The 22,294-nt window shown below is 43.6% G+C and overlaps 1 protein-coding gene across 2 annotated transcripts in view; it reads left to right on the top strand.

The window, feature by feature from the left end:
- The window catches only part of sema6cb (semaphorin 6Cb), a 201,060-nt gene that overhangs the window by 157,014 nt on the left and 21,752 nt on the right, over positions 1-22,294 (top strand). For both annotated transcript variants that reach the window (XM_080501600.1, XM_080501601.1), the window contains 4 exons: positions 572-649; positions 14,908-14,966; positions 15,441-15,491; positions 21,661-21,819. In XM_080501600.1, coding sequence (XP_080357726.1) covers positions 572-649; positions 14,908-14,966; positions 15,441-15,491; positions 21,661-21,819 — 347 coding nt within the window. The remainder of the gene's footprint in view (positions 1-571; positions 650-14,907; positions 14,967-15,440; positions 15,492-21,660; positions 21,820-22,294) is intronic.

Raw genomic sequence — 22,294 nt, 5'->3', positions numbered from 1 at the left:
GAAACATCTGCTGCTCTTCATCAGTCACGGCCTGTCGGCCCGACCCTCATCAGCCGGTCCTGCTGTCAGCCCGACCCCAAGATCCAGCGTCCACATTGAACTCGAAATATAGACGCCTGAAAGTCCAAAATAAAGTTACAACACGTTTCAGTCATGGCAGCTTGGTCGCGGTCACTTTGATAGACTAACAAGTTATTAAAGATCAGATTAACTTTTGCTATGAAAACCAGTTTTCTACTCTGTTCTGACCATTTCTCATGATAAAAAGATGAAGTTGCTGATCAGTGGATTTTTGTTTACAAGATACTTTTGCCCCCCTTTTTAAAAAAAAAAAATTCAAACATTTTTTAGACATTTCCATGAATGCAATTTCTTTTAAAAGTTTTCAAAAAACGCAAATCACATCTGTATTCGGTGAGGGTGAATTGGAGGACAGCTGTGGGTGATGTGAGGTTGGCGCCGCCGCCGTGCCTCATTACGGGGCTGGCGTCCGCCGGGCTCTCCGGTCATTATGCACGCCGTCCCCTCGCCGCACCTTTAATCGCCAACTAATTATTTGTCTGTTACACAGGAGCTGTTTGTCTTCACGGGACCCGTACTGCATTTGGCTCAAGTCCGGCAGCTGTGCCACCGTCTCACGTAGCCTCAAGTAAGTCACGGACACACACACACACACACACACACACACACACAGTCTGTAATTACATCCGGTTTACACTAGTTACAGCGGAGAGCTGACAGATGTCACCTCGGCCACCGTCACAACCCTCAGGTTCACGTTGGCTCAGGGTTTTTTTTTTTCCTCCTTCCTTTGATAAGCTCTCGCTCAGAAATAGCCTGTCGGAGCCATTTATCCAAATGTGGAGCGCCACAGTTGTAATGTATTATTACAGGATGTCACTTTTATTTCAATGCCTTTGCTTGAGTGTTGAAGGAAAAAAAAAAAAAAAAAAAAACAGACTCACAATCCACATAAGCATCCATTGTAACTTTGTCAGACATGTTTCAAGGACTGTGTCTGCAACTTTTGGCTGCACCGTCGCTATTTTCAGCACAGTTGGTGTTTACCTTTGTGTACATATATATGTGGGGGGGGCTGTAACAATGTCTCACCGCCATTGTTTCACAACAATACAGCTTCGCTGGAAAACTTTATGAATCATGAAGCCAGAAATCTTCTCCCCGCATGTCAGCGGCTTTTCAGATGTTTACAGTGTCACAAGGAGTCGGTAGAAAACTCTTAATCTGTGTATCCGTCCACAGAAATGTTCGTCAGGCTTGTTTCCAGATCTTGCGTCAGGGTCTGCGGCATTTTTGTACAAATTGGGCACTCGCGATGTCTTACAGCCACCTTCACCTGCTTGTCTTTCTAAATCAAAACCGAAAACGTTGCGTAAACAAGGTCTGAGGGTTTTAGAAAGGTTTCTCGTGAATGGTGGGATTCAAACCGGTGCTCCCTCGAGTCCACCACTGCTCCATGTCCCCGCTTTATTAATTATAATTGCAAATAATTCAAAGAGATCGGTTTAACAGCTGATAGCTAAATAAGATGCAATAATTACTTCCAAGATTCATTATCCACTTAGTTGACTAATCGTCTTAAAGGTTACGATTAATCAAGAGTCACATAAACATCACTGGTAGCTGTAAAATCAGGTGAGCGTGTGTACGTAAACAAAATGGATACGTGTTGTCGGACAAGCTGAGCGTTCCCATAAAAACTGCTGATCCGATATTCAGCGTGTCGCCCACTCGTCTTAATTCCAGATTAGATATTGATCATGAGGAGCGCGTGGCCGCGGCCGCCGTGCAGGTCGAGCTGATCTCTGCAGCTCTGAGCAACTCGCTGGAGGATCGCCGGGCGCGTATGAAAATTATTGCTCCTGCTCCCGCTCGGCTACACGTTATTGACCGAGTTACAAATCTGTCCTCGGTGAATGCAAGTTGGAGAACTAATAACGTCTTTATGCAGCTGCGATTTCCATCCTGACCCGGCGCCGCGGCGGCTGATCCCACTAATTAGTGCAGCTCGGTCCGGAGGAGAATTAAACGCCGAAACCTCCCTTCCGGAGTGTTTGATTAGAAAACGCAAATCTGCAGACTTTTGTTCCTCATGGCTTCATTATTACAGACAATGAATCACGTCGGGCAGAAAATTACCTCTCAGCATTAATGGGCTGAAACTTTGAAGCATGGAAAGTTTTGGCCACGTCCCCTCTGTGATGATCATGGAGGTGTTTTCTCCTACTGGACTGTAAAATTCACTCGCTACTGTAGAATTAACCTTCGTTCTTTAAAGGGCTCATATTATGCAAAATTCACTTTCTAATGGTTTTCCAACAGTAATATTTGTCCCAATACCTGGAATGACGCCCAGAAAGAGAAGACAGTGTGTCCTCTCTCTCCCTGGCTTGTTTCGGTTTTTAAAAAGTGTGTTGCTCCAACCAGCCAATCAGAAATCAAACCCTATATAGTGTCATCAGGGGTTTAACTAATCACAATCAAGGTAGGTGCTCCTTTTGACTCCTCCCACAATTAGGCAGCTCTGCTCTGGCATATGGCGCCACGAGAGGAAGTACTTCCTCCTCTTCCCAATATGGGCATGTGTGGGCGGAGCCAGTCCAGCTCACACAGACACAGCAGATTCTGAATGCAGCTTCTAGGATCCAGTGTTCAAATGTTTTCAAATTCGATTGACCGCAGGACCTGTCAATCATGGCGATAGCATAGCGTTAGCATAGCAGTCTTTGGGTTCGCTCACACAAAAAAATAGAAATGGAAAACGATGGTGGAGTCGTCTACAAACATCCACTCCGCAGAGTAATGAATCCCGGAGATTCATAACAAAATACAGGGGTCATTAGTAAATCACATGGGGTTCAGCGTTTATACAAGCCTCGTTAGCAACATTTCACAGAGTTCATGATATTAGCCTCTTGTGTTGATGATAATCAAAGACCCTCATTTTGATGTGCGCCCCCTTGTGGTTTGAACAAAGAGCCCAAACAGAATTTGAAAATGATTTGTGGTTGATGACTCTTTTAAGGCCTCATTTAAACATTTTCAAGTGAAAACTGAAAACCTTTGCTGTGTTTTGGTTGTTTTGGTTTTAGAAATTTGCGCCTGCTCCTTATGTGTACGTTTCTTTCTTTTTTTTTTATAGTGTTTCTGTCTCTGTAAACTACTTTGAGCTTTGCAGGAATCATGTGGAGGAAGGTTTTCTTTACGTCTAACTATCTCAGAAATAATTGAATGGAGTCTTCTATACCTACTTTATTAGATTTAGTGTTCCCAGGGGACGTAGGGTGAAAGGCAGGTTACATCTTATCTGTCCATCAGCAGTTGAACACAAACAAGCACAACAACATTTTCAAGTGAAAACTGAAAGCCTCCGTAGCATTTAGGATGTGCAACAGTGCCGAGTAAATAGTCGTTCTGCACACGCACCGGCAGGCGTACAATGTGTCATCATCCCCAGAACGTGTTCTCAAAACGTCGTCATGTAAACCCAGAACCTTTCTGGAACGAAAATGCAAAAGCAACGCACTTTCACATGAAAATTTTCATTGTCGTGGAAATGGAGTCTTGTGAGAATGTGCTTCCAAGGGCTCGTCTATTGTGGCATGAGCACAGTGTTCCAGATCAGACATTCACGTCACGTGATCCTCTGACATGAATGCAGCCGAAACACTCAAAAGATTGAAATTTAGTTCAACAAAAAAAATACTTTGCTGCTACTGATGTTAAAACACCCCCAAAAAAAGTCTCTTTTGCATTGAAGGTCATCCAGTTTGTCTCACCCAGACAAAACTAATTTCTCTAACAAAAGAGACCCAAGGACAGCTTTGTAAACTTAATAGTACTGCTTCTGTTTCATTCTATAGTCAAGGTTGAAGTGGACGTAGACGAGGACGCAACTCGGTAAATGTACGTATAGGACTTGTTTAAAACCTCCAAATCAACAGTCTGTTAAAAATCCAGCGTCTGAGTGACGACGTTTAATTTATCTAAAGTGAACCTAAAGGCCAGAGAACCAGGAGGGAAAACACAACGGCTGTTTGCAGGCAGCACTCCAGTTAATGCTCAGGACGACAGCGTCCTAATGAAGCCTGTGATTAATAAACTCATTATTTTCTTCAAGTACCATCGCAGGAGCCCTGCAATGCAGGTGCACACTGTCAAATCGAAGGGGGGGTGGGGGAGGCAACAGGTCAATCATTGGGAACATTTACTTGAGCCGCTTCTCCTTCGCTCAAACCATAAAGTCATAAAATGTGACATGATGTTCAGCTTGTTTCACCCACACAGCGGTGAACCACACTGCCTGGCCAAACAGAAGAAAGACAAATGGCTGGTTGTTTGGGTGAATAGATGGATGGACGTATGAATGGGCAGACAGACAGATGGATGGAGTAAAGGCTGGAGGAGGAGTGCGGGCAGTTAAAGGTACTATTTTCTTCTTCTGACAGTCAAGGACTTTGCGTGTCCCTGTGTGCGTGATGTACAGCCTGCTGCTAAATCACCGTGTGTGTGTGTGTGTGTGTGTGTGTGTGTGTGTGTGTGTGTGTGTGTGTGTGTGTGTGTGTGTGTGTGTGTGTGTGTGTGTGTGTGTGTGTGTGTGTGTGTGTGTGTGTGTGTGTGTGTGTGTGTGTGTGTGTGTGTGTGTGTGTGTGTGTTTGTTTCCTCTCTTACCTCTTTGTACATGGGCAGTAAACTACTGTGGAGTTTGCTGCAGACTGACATCGCATTGCATTTATCCCGTCACACACACACACACACAGGGACAGAGCGAGAGGCTCCTTCCTCCACTGCCGGCCGCCTTCCAATAGATTATTTTGACGCCTGTAAATGTGCAGACCTGGAATTATTGCATATCTTCTGCATGGCCAGCCAGACGTATTACTTTCTCTGCCCCCACACGGACAGAGGCTAATGGGATTTCTCTTAATGCGTGTTTCTCTCCGTCCTGTCGTGTTTGTGCCGATAGTTGGCTGGCGTGCCCAAATAATTGTTTTTGTTTTTGTTTGAAGCCGTAGTGTGGAAAGACGATGGCATTTTTCTGGTGTTTTTACGTCTGTGAACTCAAGTGAGAAGATTTGTAGTGATGTGCACAATATTGCATAAATGTATTTCCATCATTTGTGGGGAAAGAATTCCAACCTGCTCCTTTTTTTGTTGTTGTTGTTTTGCAGGAGCATATAAACATAGAGACCTAATGCCCCCCACAGTGACCGTCCACTGCTCATCCGTTAACCTTTTTCCACGACTATAATTAGATGAGTGTCAAACATTTTGGTTGTCAACTTTCTTCTTGTTTTGTACTCAAGTAAAGCATCCAAGTACGTTTGCCAACTTCACTTCATGATAGAATAATGATTGAATTGTTTTACATTGATTTATTGTCTGTAGAATTGTCAGAAAATGCCCAATGAGTCTTCACTCGTTCACCATTTCTGCTTCCTGGGCGTCCAAGTGTGTGCAGTTAAAGTTAACTATGAATAAGACCAGTTAAACGCAGAGAAAAAGCTTCCCCAAGGGGATCAATAAAGTACTTTAACAAAAGGAGAAGAATAAAAAGTGACTGCAACTTGCAATATGTGGCTGTTCTTCCAATTTACCGTGAGTTGTGAAGTCTGCTGTGTGATTCCTGATGAGAAGGCCTCATATAGCAGTTTGAACTCTCTGACCAGTGACATTATAACATGCTAATCAAAATATAAAGATGCCTTCAAACATTTACCTTGGTTCTAGAGCAAAAAATGTACATAAGTAAATCCTGAAAATATTCATATTTTAAGCACCTTTTTGAAGCTGAAAATTATTATCATTTGGCTTTGATGACGCTTTATTTCGACATCTACTCCTCCTGGGCGGCTCCCTGTGGACACATTGGGAACAGCAATTCCATTTTATTTTGAAAATATTGCAGTGATTGTCTTTGTTATCTTTACTCTGTTACAAGTCCTCCCAGGCTGATTTTGGCCTGCGGGCCAAATGTTGGACCCTGCTGTTATAAACAATCCAAGAATTATGGTTTCGAGGTTATGAGTTTATTTGAGGTTATGAGAAGTACGCTTGCCAAAACCCGTCGGCAGGAACAAAATAGGAGTAGAACAATTAAAAGGAGAGAATAAAATCTCTTTGTACCGCTTTTTCTTTCCTCGATGGAGCCGATTCAAAACTGCAAGATGTTCTTCGTTCACGACGACATTCGAGAAGGAACATGTTGAATTTCCTTCGAAGACTAACTCTTTCTGTACTTCTATTTCTGCTTCTACGAGGCCTCCTTCCAGGTGTACGTTTACTTACAAAGACAATATTGTGATTCGTTTTCCCACCGCTTGTTGCCAGATAAGCGTTTAAAACATGGCAACATGTGATTGTCTCAATCTGTGTTGACAAGTGTCCCAGCGAAAGCCAAAGGAAAGTGGCCGGTTTTAACTCTGCGCTTGAAAATCAGAAATGCATTCAGTCATGAAGAGGTTAGTCGCACGGCGTGGAGTTGAGAGTCGTGACAACTCAATTAAAAACAAGCTGCATGTCAAACAAAACAACTAATTTCTGTCCAAGTTTAAGAGTCTTTTATGAGTTGGGGGGTTTTATTGACGCCTGTCGGTGAACACTGAGAGCGTTGCTAAAGGCTCTCTGCTTTCTAGGCCGGTAAAGTAATGAGATTTATTTAGTTTTATTAAAATGTGGTTCTAATGAGGCATGAAAGTTGCTGAGCAAGATGTAAAAAGGTTGTTTTCAGTCTTCGAGCCAATAATTAAGCAGTGTGGGGTCACGGATGACATTTTGAATGGGAGTTTTGTTACGCGGTTCGGGGGTTTAGAGTATCTGTCGTTCCTCACAAGAGGTCCTGGTAAGGACGGCACGCCGTGCGGCGGGAGAGAGAGCGAGGGAGGAAGTGCCAGTGCGGCTTCACGCTGGCGAGGCGCAGCGAGCTCCTCGCCGAGGTTTGATTTATGAGTCGTGTTTAGCGTGCGGGACGGAGCCGCGCTGGAAGCCGGCGGACCATGACGTGGGAGAGATCAGCCAAAGTATCTCGTCCAAATTCAACCGCGGGGTCCGACCTCTGGCTGAGCGGGAGAGAGGGAAACAAAGGGCGCGGCACGAGATGGGGGGGGGGGATGGGGGTGCTGGAGAACAAGCCAACGCATGTAGAAAGAAAAGAGATTGATTAATAGAAGAAAGAAGAGATGGAGCAAATGAAGGGGAAACTGAAGGGGGAGTGAATTTTATCAGTCTGACTTCACGGTGCAGAGCAGCTGTTTCTCATTTAGAGTTTTGGTATTCGAGGAGAGCAACAGTCGGCTCTGAAGTAACACCAGATTTTCTACCTGCAGCATTGAGAGATACCGCATAGATATGTATATGTCGCCGAGGAGGGGCTGGTGAACGGGGCGGAAAGGGAACGAAGACGACAAAAGGATGTGAGCCGGGCGGCAGCAGAAAGAGCCGGAGACCGGAGTTTGAGATGAAGCAGCTCAAAAGTCGTCCACCTCCTGGGACTTCCTCCGCTCTCGCTGCGTCTCCTCACTCACATCACTCTATTCATGGGCTATCAGTCTCTCTCTGCTTTTTCTCCCCCCCGTCCCTCCAGTCCTTTCTCATCCAGAGGTGGCATAAATTTTAATGACTGATTTGTGCTGGATCCAGGCGTCGGGACGGGAAGGGAGGAGGGCGAACAGAGAGAATTCACAGCCCTCTTTATGTCTCTCGCCTTGAAAGATTGGGTCGCTGGACGGCTACGTTTTTTCTTTGTTTTTGTTTTTTTTGGTGGGTGTTTTAGTTCACGTGTCATCCATAATGCATTTGACATAATCACTGTCGTCCGAGCCAAGACAGAAGACGGCCAAGGACAGAGGCTGGACGCGGATCGTGAATGAGAGAAAGCAGGTCGGCCGTGGAGACGAGGCCGAAGCGCCGGGCGGCCAACACGCACACATTCCTTGGGTCGTCGATGTGAAGAGACGCTTCCCGAGGCTCCTGGTTGTCAAATGAGTTATTTGGTAACGTGCCAATAAGTCTTGTTTCTTCAGACTTTAATAATAAGAAAAGGGGAAAGTAACAGGCTTTGCAGCAAGTTTTTAAACCCTCCAAACAGAAGCTGCTCCCATCGTGTCAAGCCACAGATGCTTTTTTTTTTTTTCGATTCTTGTGCAGCTCACTCTTTTAGATTTATCAGCATTTTTTTTACTACACCATCATCTGCATACAGCAAATACTGAGCGGGCTTTTATGACAAACAGCTTGATGGAGCTTGAATGTTTGCCTCGTTCTCTGCGTGCGTGCATGGCTTGATGTATTGGAAAGAACACAGCACCAACTAGTGGCCTGGCCTGCACACTGCAGTCTGTTCAGCATTCGTGGCAGTTTTGTGTGTTTATAAACGCTTGTGTAACAAAATCAATGCGGTTTTCAGTTGATCATTGGCATTTACGTGGGCCATATTGTGCAAAATTTCCCTTTCTAATGGTTTTCCAACAGTAACCCTAAAACCCTACGAACTCATTTAAAGTTTATTTTAAAGTGTTTTGTTCGTTTCTACAAAGATGTTTTGGAGACAAATGTGCAGTCGATCTTCCATTTGCTAGGAACTATTTTCAGTCGTGGATTAATACAGTTTGACTATTTCTCATAATTGGACTCTGCCTGTGGTTTGACTCAAAATAATCTGCATTGTGTTCAGGGGGATAAATAAATGAGTCACTCAGTTCAGACTTGTGGCCCTCTGATGTTTATTTCTTATTTTCCGGACAGCAGCGGACAACGGCTCTGACGCAATGAAACTATTTTAACGTCCACTTTGCTTGTTATCGTTGGATGAATTGTGCAAAAAGCAGCTTTAAAAGCAAGGACAGCGTTACGACTGCTTTACGCTTTACGTACGCTTTTTCTTTTTCATAGTTAGGGACTGACCAAAGGGGCAAGGACCCTATTGTATTTCTGACATTTATTTTTATTTTTTGTAGTGATCTTAGACCAGATACTCCAGTTCCAATTAGTTCCAATTCCAATAATTATGTACATATAGTATACTGATTTATTTATTCATTTATTTTACAATTATTGTTGTTTGTATACTATGTTTCACAAGACCGTAGTAAACCACCCAGCTACTCTTATTAAAAAGCACCAAGAAAATTACAAAAATGTTAATTGAATTTAAATGTTTTCCAAACATGTATTTTAGATATGTCGTCTTCACAATACAACCGTGTAGCAGCAACAACTGTAAGCTTTTCAAATTATATATTTTAATTAAAGTGCAAGAACTGTAGAAAATATAAATACTAACATGCAAAACAAAAACAATGGTTTGAGTTATGAACAACAATGAAGAGTGTAACTCAAGCTGGATTATTGCAGAAGCAACTGTAAAGTTTTCAAACTGAATATATGAAACTGAAGTGAAAGAACTAATAATTACGCCGGTATCTGATCAGTCCCATCGTAAAGTCCTGAGAATGGTTGACGTGTCATTGAACTGGGTGGTCCAGGTGACGATGGTGGTTGTAGTTGTTGTGGTCCAGGTGGTTCTGATCCTGGATATCGGTACCGGTGGGAGTCCAGATGAGCTGCAAGTCATTTTTCAGACATGTAGTTTGTATTTTTTTTTTTTTTGTTTCGCAGATGGAGCAACACGTGTTTTCTCTTGCGGTTCTCTGCGTTGTCATGGCGGCTCAACGTGATCAGATTATTTTCAGCCGGACTTTTGTTTTATTTATGGATTCCCATCCGGAGGTGTTAATTTGTCATGCACATAGTCACCTGAGCTGAGTTCATCTGTGCAACACGTTGTTTGCCACTGCGTTCAGTAAAATGAAAGGCCGAAATATATATATTTTTGCCCCCCTCTGGTCTGCTGAATGTAATCAGCAATGTGTCATTAAGTGCAAAAAGCTCTTGTATCATCATCAGCGGCGGCGGCAGGATGCAAATAACCTTCACGGGCTGAAACGGCGGCGCGAGGTGGAGAGGCTGCGTTTAGTTTGGTGTGTCAGGCCGACCGAGAGCGCTACCATTAATTCTGAGATGGCAGCATGAGGCCAGTGGGGGGGGGGGGGGGGGTCTGTGGTAAAAGCAGCCCACTTCCTGGTGTGTGGAAAGTCGAGCGAGGCGAATTGAATTCCTGCTCGGCGGTCCTCGTGGGCAGCTGTTTATTCATGTGCATGAACACCAGCGAAGGTCGGTCACGGTGAAGAGAGCCGATGAGTCTGCCGTGCTTCGGCAAATATGAAGGTGACCCGACTTCCTGCTCGTTAACGCCGTTCAGTGTACAAGCTTTGGTTACTCTAGTGCACAGTGTGAACTTCACATCCTTCCCCTTCCCTTGGTGACCCACTTCAGAATTTGACCTCCTTTGTGCGAAAGGGTTTTAAGACGCTTAAGCCTATTTTCAATCAACTGCTGGAGAAGAAAAGTGTTTCTGAGTTCAGCATGTAAAACCGCTCCTTTGTTTGTTTGCATGTAAACAAAAGTGGAAACTTGCAGCTTTCTAAAGAAAGTTTCTATTTGTGGCTGCTGAAGTGGAAAAGGTGGTGAACCAAACTTGACTCTGCGTTACGACATCAAAAGGGACATTTTCCTCGCAGCACAATGTGACTGCAACATGATAACGTGGGAAAACAATAAAAAAAAATCTTTTTAAACGGGGATGTCAAACATCAGGCCCGCGGGCTAAAACGAGTCTGCAAGAGGCTCCCATCCGGGCAAACCACCAAGGAAATTGTGTCAAATTTAGTTAAGAGTGGCGACACAAGACGACACTGAGACCCGAGCTGAGATGTCAGTGATGCTGCCATGAGAGCTCGCGGCCCCATTGCTCTCAAACTAGCCTCAACACCCTGCTGTCAGGGGGAGTTTGTAAAAACAACCACAGTGCAAAAGCTACAGAGGAAGTTTTCAAACATTTCACAGTTTCGCCCCAGAAGGTTTCATTAAAATTGACTTTATGTTGCAATTGTAGTCATTTTATATTAGACATTTTAGTCTTGTATACTCTGTGCCACCAGAAGAAAAAAATAGTAAAAATTGAATGGTTATTTGTTTAGACGCTACACACCAGTCTGTCTATATCTATCTATCTGGCTATCAAAGAGAGGGAGAGAATTCTGGAGCAAGGCCTTGTGGGTAATTGTGTTGCACTGTTGATGGGCAATAATATGTCTGTATACATTACCACTGCTTTTATTATTCCAGTGTAGGATAGAACAACATTGTGTGGGGAAATTGTCATATAGAAGTGACGAAAATTAAGAAAGAAGAAAAAAACGAAGATATAAAGGGGTAGGATTAACAAAGTTTTCTTTTTTTTTTTTGTACATGTTCGGAAATTAATAAATACTTAGTATGGGATTGATCTTTGAACTGTGGATTTCAAGTCGGACCCGACTTTGCTTGGGAGGTGAGCATTAAGGTGTTTCTGAGCAAAATGCCTCAATCTGTGCTAAAGACTACTAAACTCCTCCCCGCGATTAAAACAAGAAGAAAAACTTTGCAGTCCTTTTTTTTTAATCACACGAGTCTGTGTGCTTCGCTGTTCAAAGTTGGGGGGGGGGCAACACGTCTTCTAAAGCGGCGGCTTCTTCTCTTCTCTCTCGCCGAGGCTCCTTTATTCTCGAGCATCAGTCTGCTGTTCTTTGATTTGTTAATCACCGGCTTTCTTCACTCTCTTCCCTCCTCAGACGACACGGGAAGTCACTACAGGAAAGTCGGGGTGCTCAGACGTAACGAGAGGTGTGATTTAGTGCACCGTGTGTGCGTGTATGTGAATAGAAAACCCGCTGGCGAGGAAATAGAAGTGAATAATTCTTTGAGCTCATTTCTTTCCCTCCTAACCGGGTTTAGCCTTATTGCTTTCTTGATGTTTACTTGTTTATGCCTCCAATTTAGACCTTATTGCCTCTCTCAGGTGCCGAGAAGTATGTTTGTGTTTGGGATTACGTGTTTTGTGTTGTTTGCCTTGTGTCTGCGCCGAGCCGGCGCGTGCTGTTCCAGGGAGTTTGCTAGCTTATTGCAGACGGATGCTGGAAGTCGGGTGTTTGCGTGACGCCTGTGCGAGATGCATGTTTGTGTTTAGCTTATATAAGGAACTAATTGGTTTGTTATGGGGTAGGCGTGCATGCATGCTCCGTACAAAGTGTTTCTCGGGAGATAGTGGATCATTATGCTGGAGCTCGTGCGGCACCGCAGCCCGTGTCTGTTTTATTTGCTTCATTACGAAGTGTGGGAGGGCTGGCTGGCGTGGAAGCGAGGCTCTGCCAGGCGGGAAGCGCTTCCACTCCACCGTGCGTCGGTTCAATCTCATTGCTCAACCGCCCGACGGACGCGTACCGATGAGCCGTTGATTTCTGATTGACTGGAGGTGGGAGGCGGAGTGTCGGCACGGGGCGAGAGCGGCGTATCAATCGTCGGCACATTTTCATCAGAGCGGCAGGAAATCAATATTTGTCAGCTTGGCTTTCTTGTGCAGTACGTGAACCAACAGGACTTGGATTCTGTACCGCTAAGTCCAGACAGGCAGAAAATGCACAGCGGAGGAACTTACTTGATGCAATTGAGCCTTTTTGTTATTTTAGAGGACATGTTCTAGATTCTAGACGGAGCAAATCAAGGGGTGGGAACTGGTTGTACCCTAATTTCAACACCAGGCCTTGTTGACACGACAAGGTTTTCAAGTGAAAAGTAGACTTCCCCCTCCCCCCAACGCTTTAAAATGGGGGAAATGCAACTTTTATGAAATGCTGCTAGCGTACATGTGCACCTCGGCGGTAGTAAATAATTCCCATGCACATTTGCAAGTAGATGGACCATAAGAACAGCAGCTTGAGTTTTCAGGGCAGGGGTCACAAACAAAAGAGTTTGTAAAAAATACCCATAACCCATGTCCATAATTTGACAATTATCAGTATTTTGCACCAGACGGTTTCATTAAAATTGGCTTTATTTCACGATTGTAGTCATTTTCCATAGCAATTGTGTGGTTTTGTGAAGAAATAGACATTTTTATTAGGTATACTGTGACCTTAGTGAAAACAAAACATTTAAATTTAAAATGTTTTTTTGGGTTAGATGATGTTGGGTTAGATGAATGTTTTAAATGTATTATAGCACTATTTTACCACTTATACAAACTCCAGATGAAATTGGGATGTGTGTGTCTCCTGAACAAAAATCTGAATTTTTCGGTGTCTTACTATAATTAATCGTATTTTACATGCTGCACCTTTAGAGTGTGGTATAGACTTATGTTATCTAGATTTACAGATATCTGATGATGCAGCGGTGTGAAGTTTGCTCTATGCAGAGAAATAGGAGTGAATGACTGTGTGACACGTCCTTATTGTTAAAGTCAATTAAGCATTGCAAAATAATTAAAAAAGAAAAAGCAGTGCTAAAAAAAAAAACTCCTCAGTCTCTATATTCTCCTGTAAGCCAGTGAATTGATAAAAATCTGTTTTAAAAAAACACATTGCTTTCCTTAAGTGCAAAACATAAATTTTTTTTAAAAACTACTTTTGACAAGTAACACCTGGATATAGAGCTTTTTTTTTTTTTTTTTACTTTCAGTTTATTTTTTTCTCATTTCTGCAGAAAGTTCGCCGTGCAGGTCTTGTCTAGATAGTTCCTGTGTCAATAGCAGCAGGTGGTACAAGATCGGGCGACGTCTCCGTGGAAATATTGGTGGCAAATGACAGCTTTTGGTGTCAGTCGAAGTCAACCGGCACTCTTCCCCTCGAGATTTTTCTCTTTATTTTTTTTTTTTTTAAATGTATTTATTAACTGCTGTTCCACAAACACATGTTAAGGCAGAGCAGGAAACCTGCAGCTGCCAATTTGACCGGCAGAACACTAAAGCGCTGAGAACAGACTGCGACCGGAGGTAGAAAGAAACACAAGTCGACTGAAGCGTGGGAGACTTGTTGAGGCAAAACGAGGACAGGTTTCACTCCAAGCAGTCAGGGTTTTGTACTTTCCCCCATCTTTTAAATGCTCTTATGGCGTTTGTTCAAGTCTTTACCTTTAAGTTCCTCGTTGTTTTCCCAAATGTCTATTATCTTTTCATAGGTTATCTAGTTTATATCCACATAAGTGACCTGTGAAGCTGTCACTTGTTTTCTCCCTGATGATGTGTGCAACATCCATGTTTAGCTGCAATATTATGGTAATGTAATGTTCATATCTTTGGTCCACGCATTCCATCTTTTTATTTGTATGTATTCCGGTTGTATGTTTTATCTTTATTTTTAATTATATTTAACATTGCTTTATACAACCTGTCTTTTCATGCTGCTGATAGAGTGTGCCAAATAGAATGCTATTGTGTCTGTAACCGTGACAATAATAAAAAGAACAACCTTCAATTAATCTTCAATGAGTGAAAATAAAAAACAATGTTCAATTTTCATCAAGAGGTTCTTATGTGCAGACTAAACTGGCATTTTAGGTGTTCTTGATGTTGTGTTGACTGATTTCGACAAAAATTCAGTTCAGATATTCAAATATTTCCAGAATCGAACAGCTCAAGATTTTGAATTGGGACGTGTTGTTTAAGGTAAAAGAGGCACAATGAGGACACACGGAGGTTTTTCCACCACAGACCAACTCCTGAAATCTGCTGAACGCCTTCAAATTGACGCCATGCGGCCTTGTGGAAGGAAGCGTGGGCGAGCGTGTCGTCCTCCCGGTCAGGTCCGGTCACCGGCAGCCGCAGACCCTCCGGCCTCGTCCAGACACAAAACAAATTACACGGCGTTAACATGCGCTTCGCCTCTCCGTCTCCCAAGCGTCCTCGTTGAGCAGAGGCAATTTTGCAAAGAGGTGCTTTGTTGGGAACGGGCATTCCGCGAAATGAAATTGATGCAAATGTTCTGATCGGAGTGTTTGTCTTTGTTCTTTCAGGGGCGGGTTCGAGCAGGACGTGCAGAACGGCTACCAGCAGTATCCTGACACCTGCCACGGTGAGACGCACACATTCATTTACCCTCAATCATTTTAATAAGCAATAATAGAAATTACAAGAAATCAAGATATAACAAGTCCTGCGACTGTCGTCGGGTCCTGATGGCCGCCGGCACAAGTGATTGCAAGTATACAAGGATAATGGAGCATTACGGTGTATTTATTTCAGCTCGGGCCGCGACTCGCTTCATCTTGAAGGAGCTTGAGTTGTTAGTCCGCCCCCGTTCACAATCCCTGCTGGAACACTGCTCTCAATCTCTCCATGTTAATTAAGCATTTGCTCATGGAAGTGTTTTTATGTAAGAAAAGTGGGTTGTTTATAGCTGCTTTGTGTCTGCGGTGTGATGAGAATCACAAACGGGGTAAATTAGACACTTCTTTTCAAGCTGTAGCTCAAGAAAGGAAAAAAAAAAAAATGTACAAGTAATAAACTGCACGCAGTAATCATGTTGTTTCCTCTTTCCGCTTTCCAGACGTTCTGGCGACGACTCGCAAGCAGAACACGGCGCTGGATTCGGCGTATGGTCAGTGGATTTATTTACCTGCTTCACTTTATTTTTATTTTTTCCCCCGCTGCGAATTTACTGAAGAATCAATCAGAAACTAAACCAACCCAGCAGGCACTTTTTCTTATTATTGAAGATGTAGTTGATCCAAAAACCGCCGTTGGCAAAATTTTGCAACCATATTATGTGCTTTGCAACAACTATTTTTAGTGTGGGGTCTTTTAGAAGCTTTTGAATTACACTTATTGGAAAATGTTTTGAATGGTTCAGTTTTTGGGAGGTAAGTGGCCATTAATGCAAAATCCTGGGAATCTTCAACTTACTAAGCATTTAGTTTGACATTATAGACTTAAATCAACCCGTTTATGACATTTATAATCATACAAGAATTTATTGTAAAGGAACACTGATCAAAAATAATTCTGTTCCACTGTCTATTGCTAAAAATGCTATGGATTAGTTGCTGGACTCTCTGTAATAAATTGACTAAACATGAATTGTTGTTTGCAGCATAGGAGCCTTATTAGGGTGTCAAATAAATTTTAAATCAGGAGCCACATATTCAGACTATTTTTCTTTGTTGTTTTGCAGAGTATACGTGATGAAATATCGATATGTTGACAAAAAACAAACACTACAGAAAATGATTACAATCTCAATATAAAGGCAGTTTTAATGAAAACTTTAATGAAATTGTCTAATATATATATATATATATATATATATATATACACACACACACACATACACTTCCTCTGTAGCTGTTGCATCATGGGTGTTTTTACAAACTAACCCTGACGACATGACTTTGAGGTGAGTTTGATAGCACCGTAGCAGCTATCTCTCATGGTAACATCACCGATATCTCAGCTCGGTGTTGCATTCTGTCCCCCACTCTTAATTTTATTTGTTTTTGGGTTTTTTACAATTTACTTAATGGATTTTCAGACCAGATTGGATCCTCTTACAGGCCAGTTTTGGCGCACGTTTGACACCCCTGCATTAAAGAATTGCTGAAAAGCAGCAATTCTGCTACCTGCATTAGAAAAGAAGATTAAGTCATAATATTTTACAGCTCAAATCGATTCGCGGTCAAAGGGGACGATGGACTCTGACGGGTCCAGTTCGTCTCAGCACAAACACTTGAGACAGTCGAGTGGAACAACATCCAACGTGCAACAGGGAAGAATTCCTCAGTCGGGTTGTGTCGCCTGGGTATAAAGAATAGAAACTTGAAAGCTTTATAAACCAGCAAATATTTGTCAGACTCACTTTGCACGCTAACCTTTTAAACATCAAAACAAAGGATTTGCAGCGACAACTTATTGAAAGCTTCTATGACTCATATTACAGAGCTAAAATTTAATAACCTCCAAAGCAAAGCGGAGTGTCGGCTAAATGCACTCCTGAGACTTATCGGGGTGGAATTTCTACCCGCTTAGAGCTCAGGATTGCTTATGAAATTCTATAAAGGAGTCAAAACATCAGCGGGAATCCCTCCCTTACACACACACACACACACACACACACACACACACACACACACACACCGAGGTTCGGATGTTCCCACAGATAAATCACACAAACCGAGGTTTCACAGCAGAGTCTGTAAAGTAAAAGGTACCACACCTAACAAGAAATCCATTAATCATAAATACTGTTTTAAATCTTTTTCCAGTCTTAACTGCGGCACCACTTTCATGTGCGGCTCTCCGGTGTTTTGCGATGCAGACGATCGATGTTCGTACACAACAGATATGAGACGATTCTCCTCTGTTGTTTCAATCATTGTCATAAATATGTATGAAGCCGTGGCACTGCAAGTTCTTTAGCGTTTTATTATCATCTTCTAATCTGTAAAGGGAGGCTTTCAGATGCAAACATGTTGTATTGTGAGATACAAAACGTGCTTCGTGTCACTTTGTTGTTGTTCGACTGGAGTCTGATATTAACAGGGAAAGCAAAAGTAGACACAAAACAAAATACCAACTGAACTCCTTGAAATGAAAGTAATAGCTTTTTAAATGTACCGAAACATAAAAGTTACCGACTTTATCATGAGATATATATACATATATCAACTTTAATCATAATATTATTAATGGTGGAAACTTTTGGAAAATGCTCAGACTCATTTCTCCATTGAATCATTTCAAAGGTTCCATTTCCCCAATCTAGAAGTCACATGACAAATGCAAAACTCGATATGGGCCTCATCGAGCAAGGAGATGATGAAATACTGAAACTTAAAACTTAATTACTGGAGACACTTTATAGAAGCTATTAGTTCCTCATGTAGCTGCTTAGTTATCACTTGTACAAAGTACATTTATGAGAAATAATCAGATCATGGCAGAAAAACCGAGTTCATCTTCCATCGTCTCTCCTTTACTGTGAATAGAGGATTTTTTTTTTTTTTTCAGCTACACGCCTGCAGTTAAATGTTGTCCCCCTTATGAACATGGGTGTTTCCAGGGTCTTTTACTGGGGCCGTTGAATGGTTGGAGCCTCTTCTGCCTCTCAGCCGGTGCGGCGGCTTAAACATTGAAGTCATTGTCTGAAGCCTTGACGGACCAGGAGCTCTGTGCCGGCCGGGCTGCCTAATGCCCTGCATCAAGAAGGATCATCATCCCCGTCACGTCCCATTACTCCCCCACCGGCCGCGCCGCCCGGCCCCCGGCTCGGCCGGAATAGAAATAGAAACGCCTGGAAGCTGGCCGGCGCTCAGATAAGATTGAGGAGGCGGCGTTGGGAGCAATTTTTCTATCACAGCAACATTCAAAACTTGTCCATTTCAATCAGATAGCCGCCGACCGGACCACATTCACTTTCATCCGCACCCGTCTCAACTTTTTCTTTTTTTTTTTTTTAAAGTCGCATCGCTCTTGTCACCGGACAAATTGGGACATGGGGGGCCTAATGGCGGCGGCGGCGGCCGATCCGAGTCGGCGATTAGCGTCGGCGCTCAGCCAGTCACGCGGGGAGATGTTTGGCTCCGCAGAGCCATCCGTCCTGCGTCTCGCCGTCTCTCCCTCCGGACAGAGGGCGCTTTGTGTGGCGTGGAGCTTCGGGCCGGACCCTCCGTCCCACAGAGCCTCAGTCCAGTCTCCCCGCTGGAGGAACTACCACTCGGCCGGTGGCGAGACTTGATGAGCAACCCTACCGCTTCATCCCACAGGGTTCTCAACACCCCGATGCTTCGCCACGCTGTTTGAAGTCTTCAGTCAGTGTGTTTGGTGTCTGAGTGTGTGTGTGTGAGTGCGTGCGCCTGTTTTATTTGTTTATTTTTTTCAAGCTGATTCACAGTAAAAGCCTTTTAAGTCTCTGTGCAGAAGATCAATTATCGGCTTTCCGAGACAATGAAACACCCCATATGCCGAACAAAGCCGCTGTCACATGGGGGCTCTGTTCACACCAAAGACGGGAGCGTTTTCTTTCTTCCACTTCCCCCGTCAGCCAAACGAGACGAGCGTCTGCTTGTAAATACTCCTTTATTACCTACAATCGGCTCAGGGAAAGCAAACCATGACAAATTATTTTGTTTGGGTTTTTTTTTTTAACGCTGCATGCAGAATAAAATTGTGATAAATGAATAAAGTAATGATGAAGACATGGAGCTATTGTCCGAAATGCCAGGACCAAACAGTTTTAATTTGCCCGGCGCAGATGGCGAGCTGACAGGGCGTCTCATTCAGAGTGAACACTGTCGAGAGAGAGAGAGAGAGAGAGACCTTCTCCTTGTTAGTGCGCCGGCGTTAGCCAATCGCGGCGTGCTGCTCGCCGTACCTCAAGGACAACAAAGGGCTAATCATGCAATCAAGATGTGGACTCTGTCATGAAGATAAATATGTGTGATGATGCCGGCCCGTGGCAGCCAGCGCCCAGCCAGCGTCTCGGCACATATTTGAAGTGGGTCCAAACCGGGTTGTTGTAATATTTGCTGCTGTGTCCCGAGGCGACGGCGCTCAGGTGAGGCGGCGGGGAGAGGAGCCGCCAGCATCTGGCTGCCTGGAAGTAACCGTATCTACTTACCTGTGAAAACGGTGTCAGAGAAAGACTTTTAATGGTGGGTTGAGGTTAAAAGAATAGCAGAGTGTGTCTGTAAAAGGAGCTTGTTAATCAAGGTTATGAGACTACTGTGTTGAAGTTACTCATTCTCTCACAATTCTGGGAACGTTCAAACTAAATCTGCTCCAGTTTGCAGACTGCACAGAATTCATTTTCTACACTAGTTTTTTTTTTTCTTTCGTTTTTTTTACAACTTCAGAGGTCTAAAACTGATCCAAGGTGACTGTGGGTAAATGCAGGTCACAACCCAGACTGGTCACTCGTCCATCCCAGGTCAAACAAAGAGAGACGGACTATCACACACACTCAATTTGCTCACAACCTTCACTCAATGAAGCTGATTATCTATTATTAATATCAGCAGGCAATTCAGGCCTCATTCACATGGCATTGTTTTCAAGTGAAGACAGAAATCTTTTTGTGTATTGGGTGCTCTGAGACACTGGAAAGCGACTTTATGAAAATGGCCAAATGGAAAATAAGAACAATGGAGTCGATATCCTCTGACTCTGTCTCTGTCTCTATGGAAACACGGTAGTAAGTAGTTCTTTTGCACATGCTCAGTAGACAGATAAGAACAATGTTATTAGAATTTATAGTCGGCCGTCACCATAATAACAATCCAACTTGACCGTCTTGTCCATACGAATGTCCGTGTTTGTAGGGTTTTGTTCTCTGCTGCATGTTTGCGGGGTTAAAATGACATCGTTTTTCAGCATTTCTGTCATTTCCAAAAGGTTGCCGTGTAAATGTGAAGCTTTTCTAAAACAAAATTGCAAAAAGTATGCATTTTCACTTGAAACGTCACGTAAACGGAGCCTCAGTCACCAATTAACCTCAAAAAACATCTGGAGTGTGGGAAGAAACCAGGACAAAGTGATCCATGCAAACCACTCCCCCTCTGTGTCTTTCATCTAAAGTCATTTTGCTTTCAGTAACGTTTGTTCAAGTGTTTGTTTACCATGTGGATTTGATTCAGTCAAGTTTTCATACCAAGAACAAACACACACACACACACACACACACACACACACACACACACACACACACACACACTGTTTTGTCTTCAGACAGAACGATCTCCTTTGACCTCGGAAGCTTCTTTGGACATAACAGTACATTCTGGAATGTTCCCAAACATCATGCAGCAGCTCAAACAGCAGACCTTCTGCATAAACACAGACTTGAGGAAAAACATCCCAACACATATTCAACGTCTCTGTGAAGTGACCAGCTGGGAAACTGTGGCTCGGCCGTCCCTCAGTCGTTGCTGCACAGAGAGAACGTCTCCCAGACGCGATCACATGACGGGCTGCGCGCTGTAATGGAAAATGTTAGTGCGCACAACATGCATGCTGCGTTATGTTGCCATGCATTCATGCTCCTCGTGTCATCATTTACTTAAATGTGTCATTTAATCACAAATCATCTCGTTACTGATCTGTGCCCGATATCGTGCAGCCCCTGATCACAACAGCGTCTTGAGGATTTAGGCTTTTACTTTGAAGGCACGTTCATGTCTAAACACAAAAGTTTCCCCAGAAGTTTAACTGCACTCTGTGTGGATTCAGATTATATTACGTTCCTTAAATAGCAGCATTCGTTCAAAGTCACAAACAGAAATTAGACTTTTTTTCTTTTCTTTTTCTTCTCCTCGTTTGGAGCGAGTGATTTCTGACGGAGATAATCGGGGCTCTGCAGAAGCTATCGCTGGGTTCTGGATGTTCCTGCAAATATTGACAAGCCAGAAGCACAGTGTGTGTGCTGAGGGAATTGCATGTGGGTTTAAGCAGCTGGCAAGGTATTCTGGCGAAATTAACTGAAATAACTTTTGCGTGTGTGGTGTGTGTGTGCGTGCGCGTGCATGTGTGTGTGTGTGTGCGTGCTCATCATGTTGCTCACAATCATTGCAGATTTTTTGTGTTAACAGGTGACGGTGTTCTCCCCAATCAGGCCTCACCCTCATTTCTCTGAAGTTGATTGTCCGGGGCTGATTCACATTTTCACTAATCACTCACTCTGTTGCCCCCCCTCCCTTCCTCCTCCTCTTCCTTCTCGTTCTCCTCCTCTTCCTCCTCCTCCTCCTCCTCCTCCTCTTCCCCCTTCGCTACAACCACAGGGAAGACCACACCCACAACAAGCGCCAGCACAACCTATCATGGGGCGGCATTCCCAAAGGAGGCAGGTGACCCTGAAAGAGGTACAGGTCCCGATCGCCCTCCCCCCATGGGGGAACAAGGGTCACCTGACTCGGCGCCAATCAGTGTGGAGATGGAGGGTAAGGGGGAAGAACGTGCATCCGCAGTGACCTCTGACCTGCAGGGGATTGCACTGTTGGGCCCCGAAACGCCTCTCTGACTGCATCCGTCTAACCACACTAACTCCCCAAGTAACGCCGAAATACAAACGTTTCACTCTGGTGCAACAGCTTCCTGTTTCCAGCTCGCACGCCCACAACCGAATACCACCTGCATTTCAGTAGCAAATGGTGCAGCTAAATTCAAATCCTGTCATTTCTCCAATTTTTTTTTTTTTTTTTTTACCCCTCCAAGGTTACAGATTTGCAAAATATTTTTCGCCCCCTGTAAACCTGCGATGACGATACAATCAGATGTTTGTACAGCTTGAACGTTCCAGAAACCGCGTTGTGGTGTGCATGCTAGTGTGCACAAATGTTCTTCCAGGGTGAAATATCACTTTCATGAGCTGACTAACATTTAACTCTGAGCTTAACCAATCTCTTCGTGAAAGGA

This window comes from Blennius ocellaris, assembly GCF_963422515.1.
Source record: "Blennius ocellaris genome assembly, chromosome: 8".
NCBI lineage: Eukaryota > Metazoa > Chordata > Actinopteri > Blenniiformes > Blenniidae > Blennius > Blennius ocellaris.
Note: the sequence above shows the minus strand (reverse complement) of the source record. Positions and strands in the feature narration are given on the sequence as shown.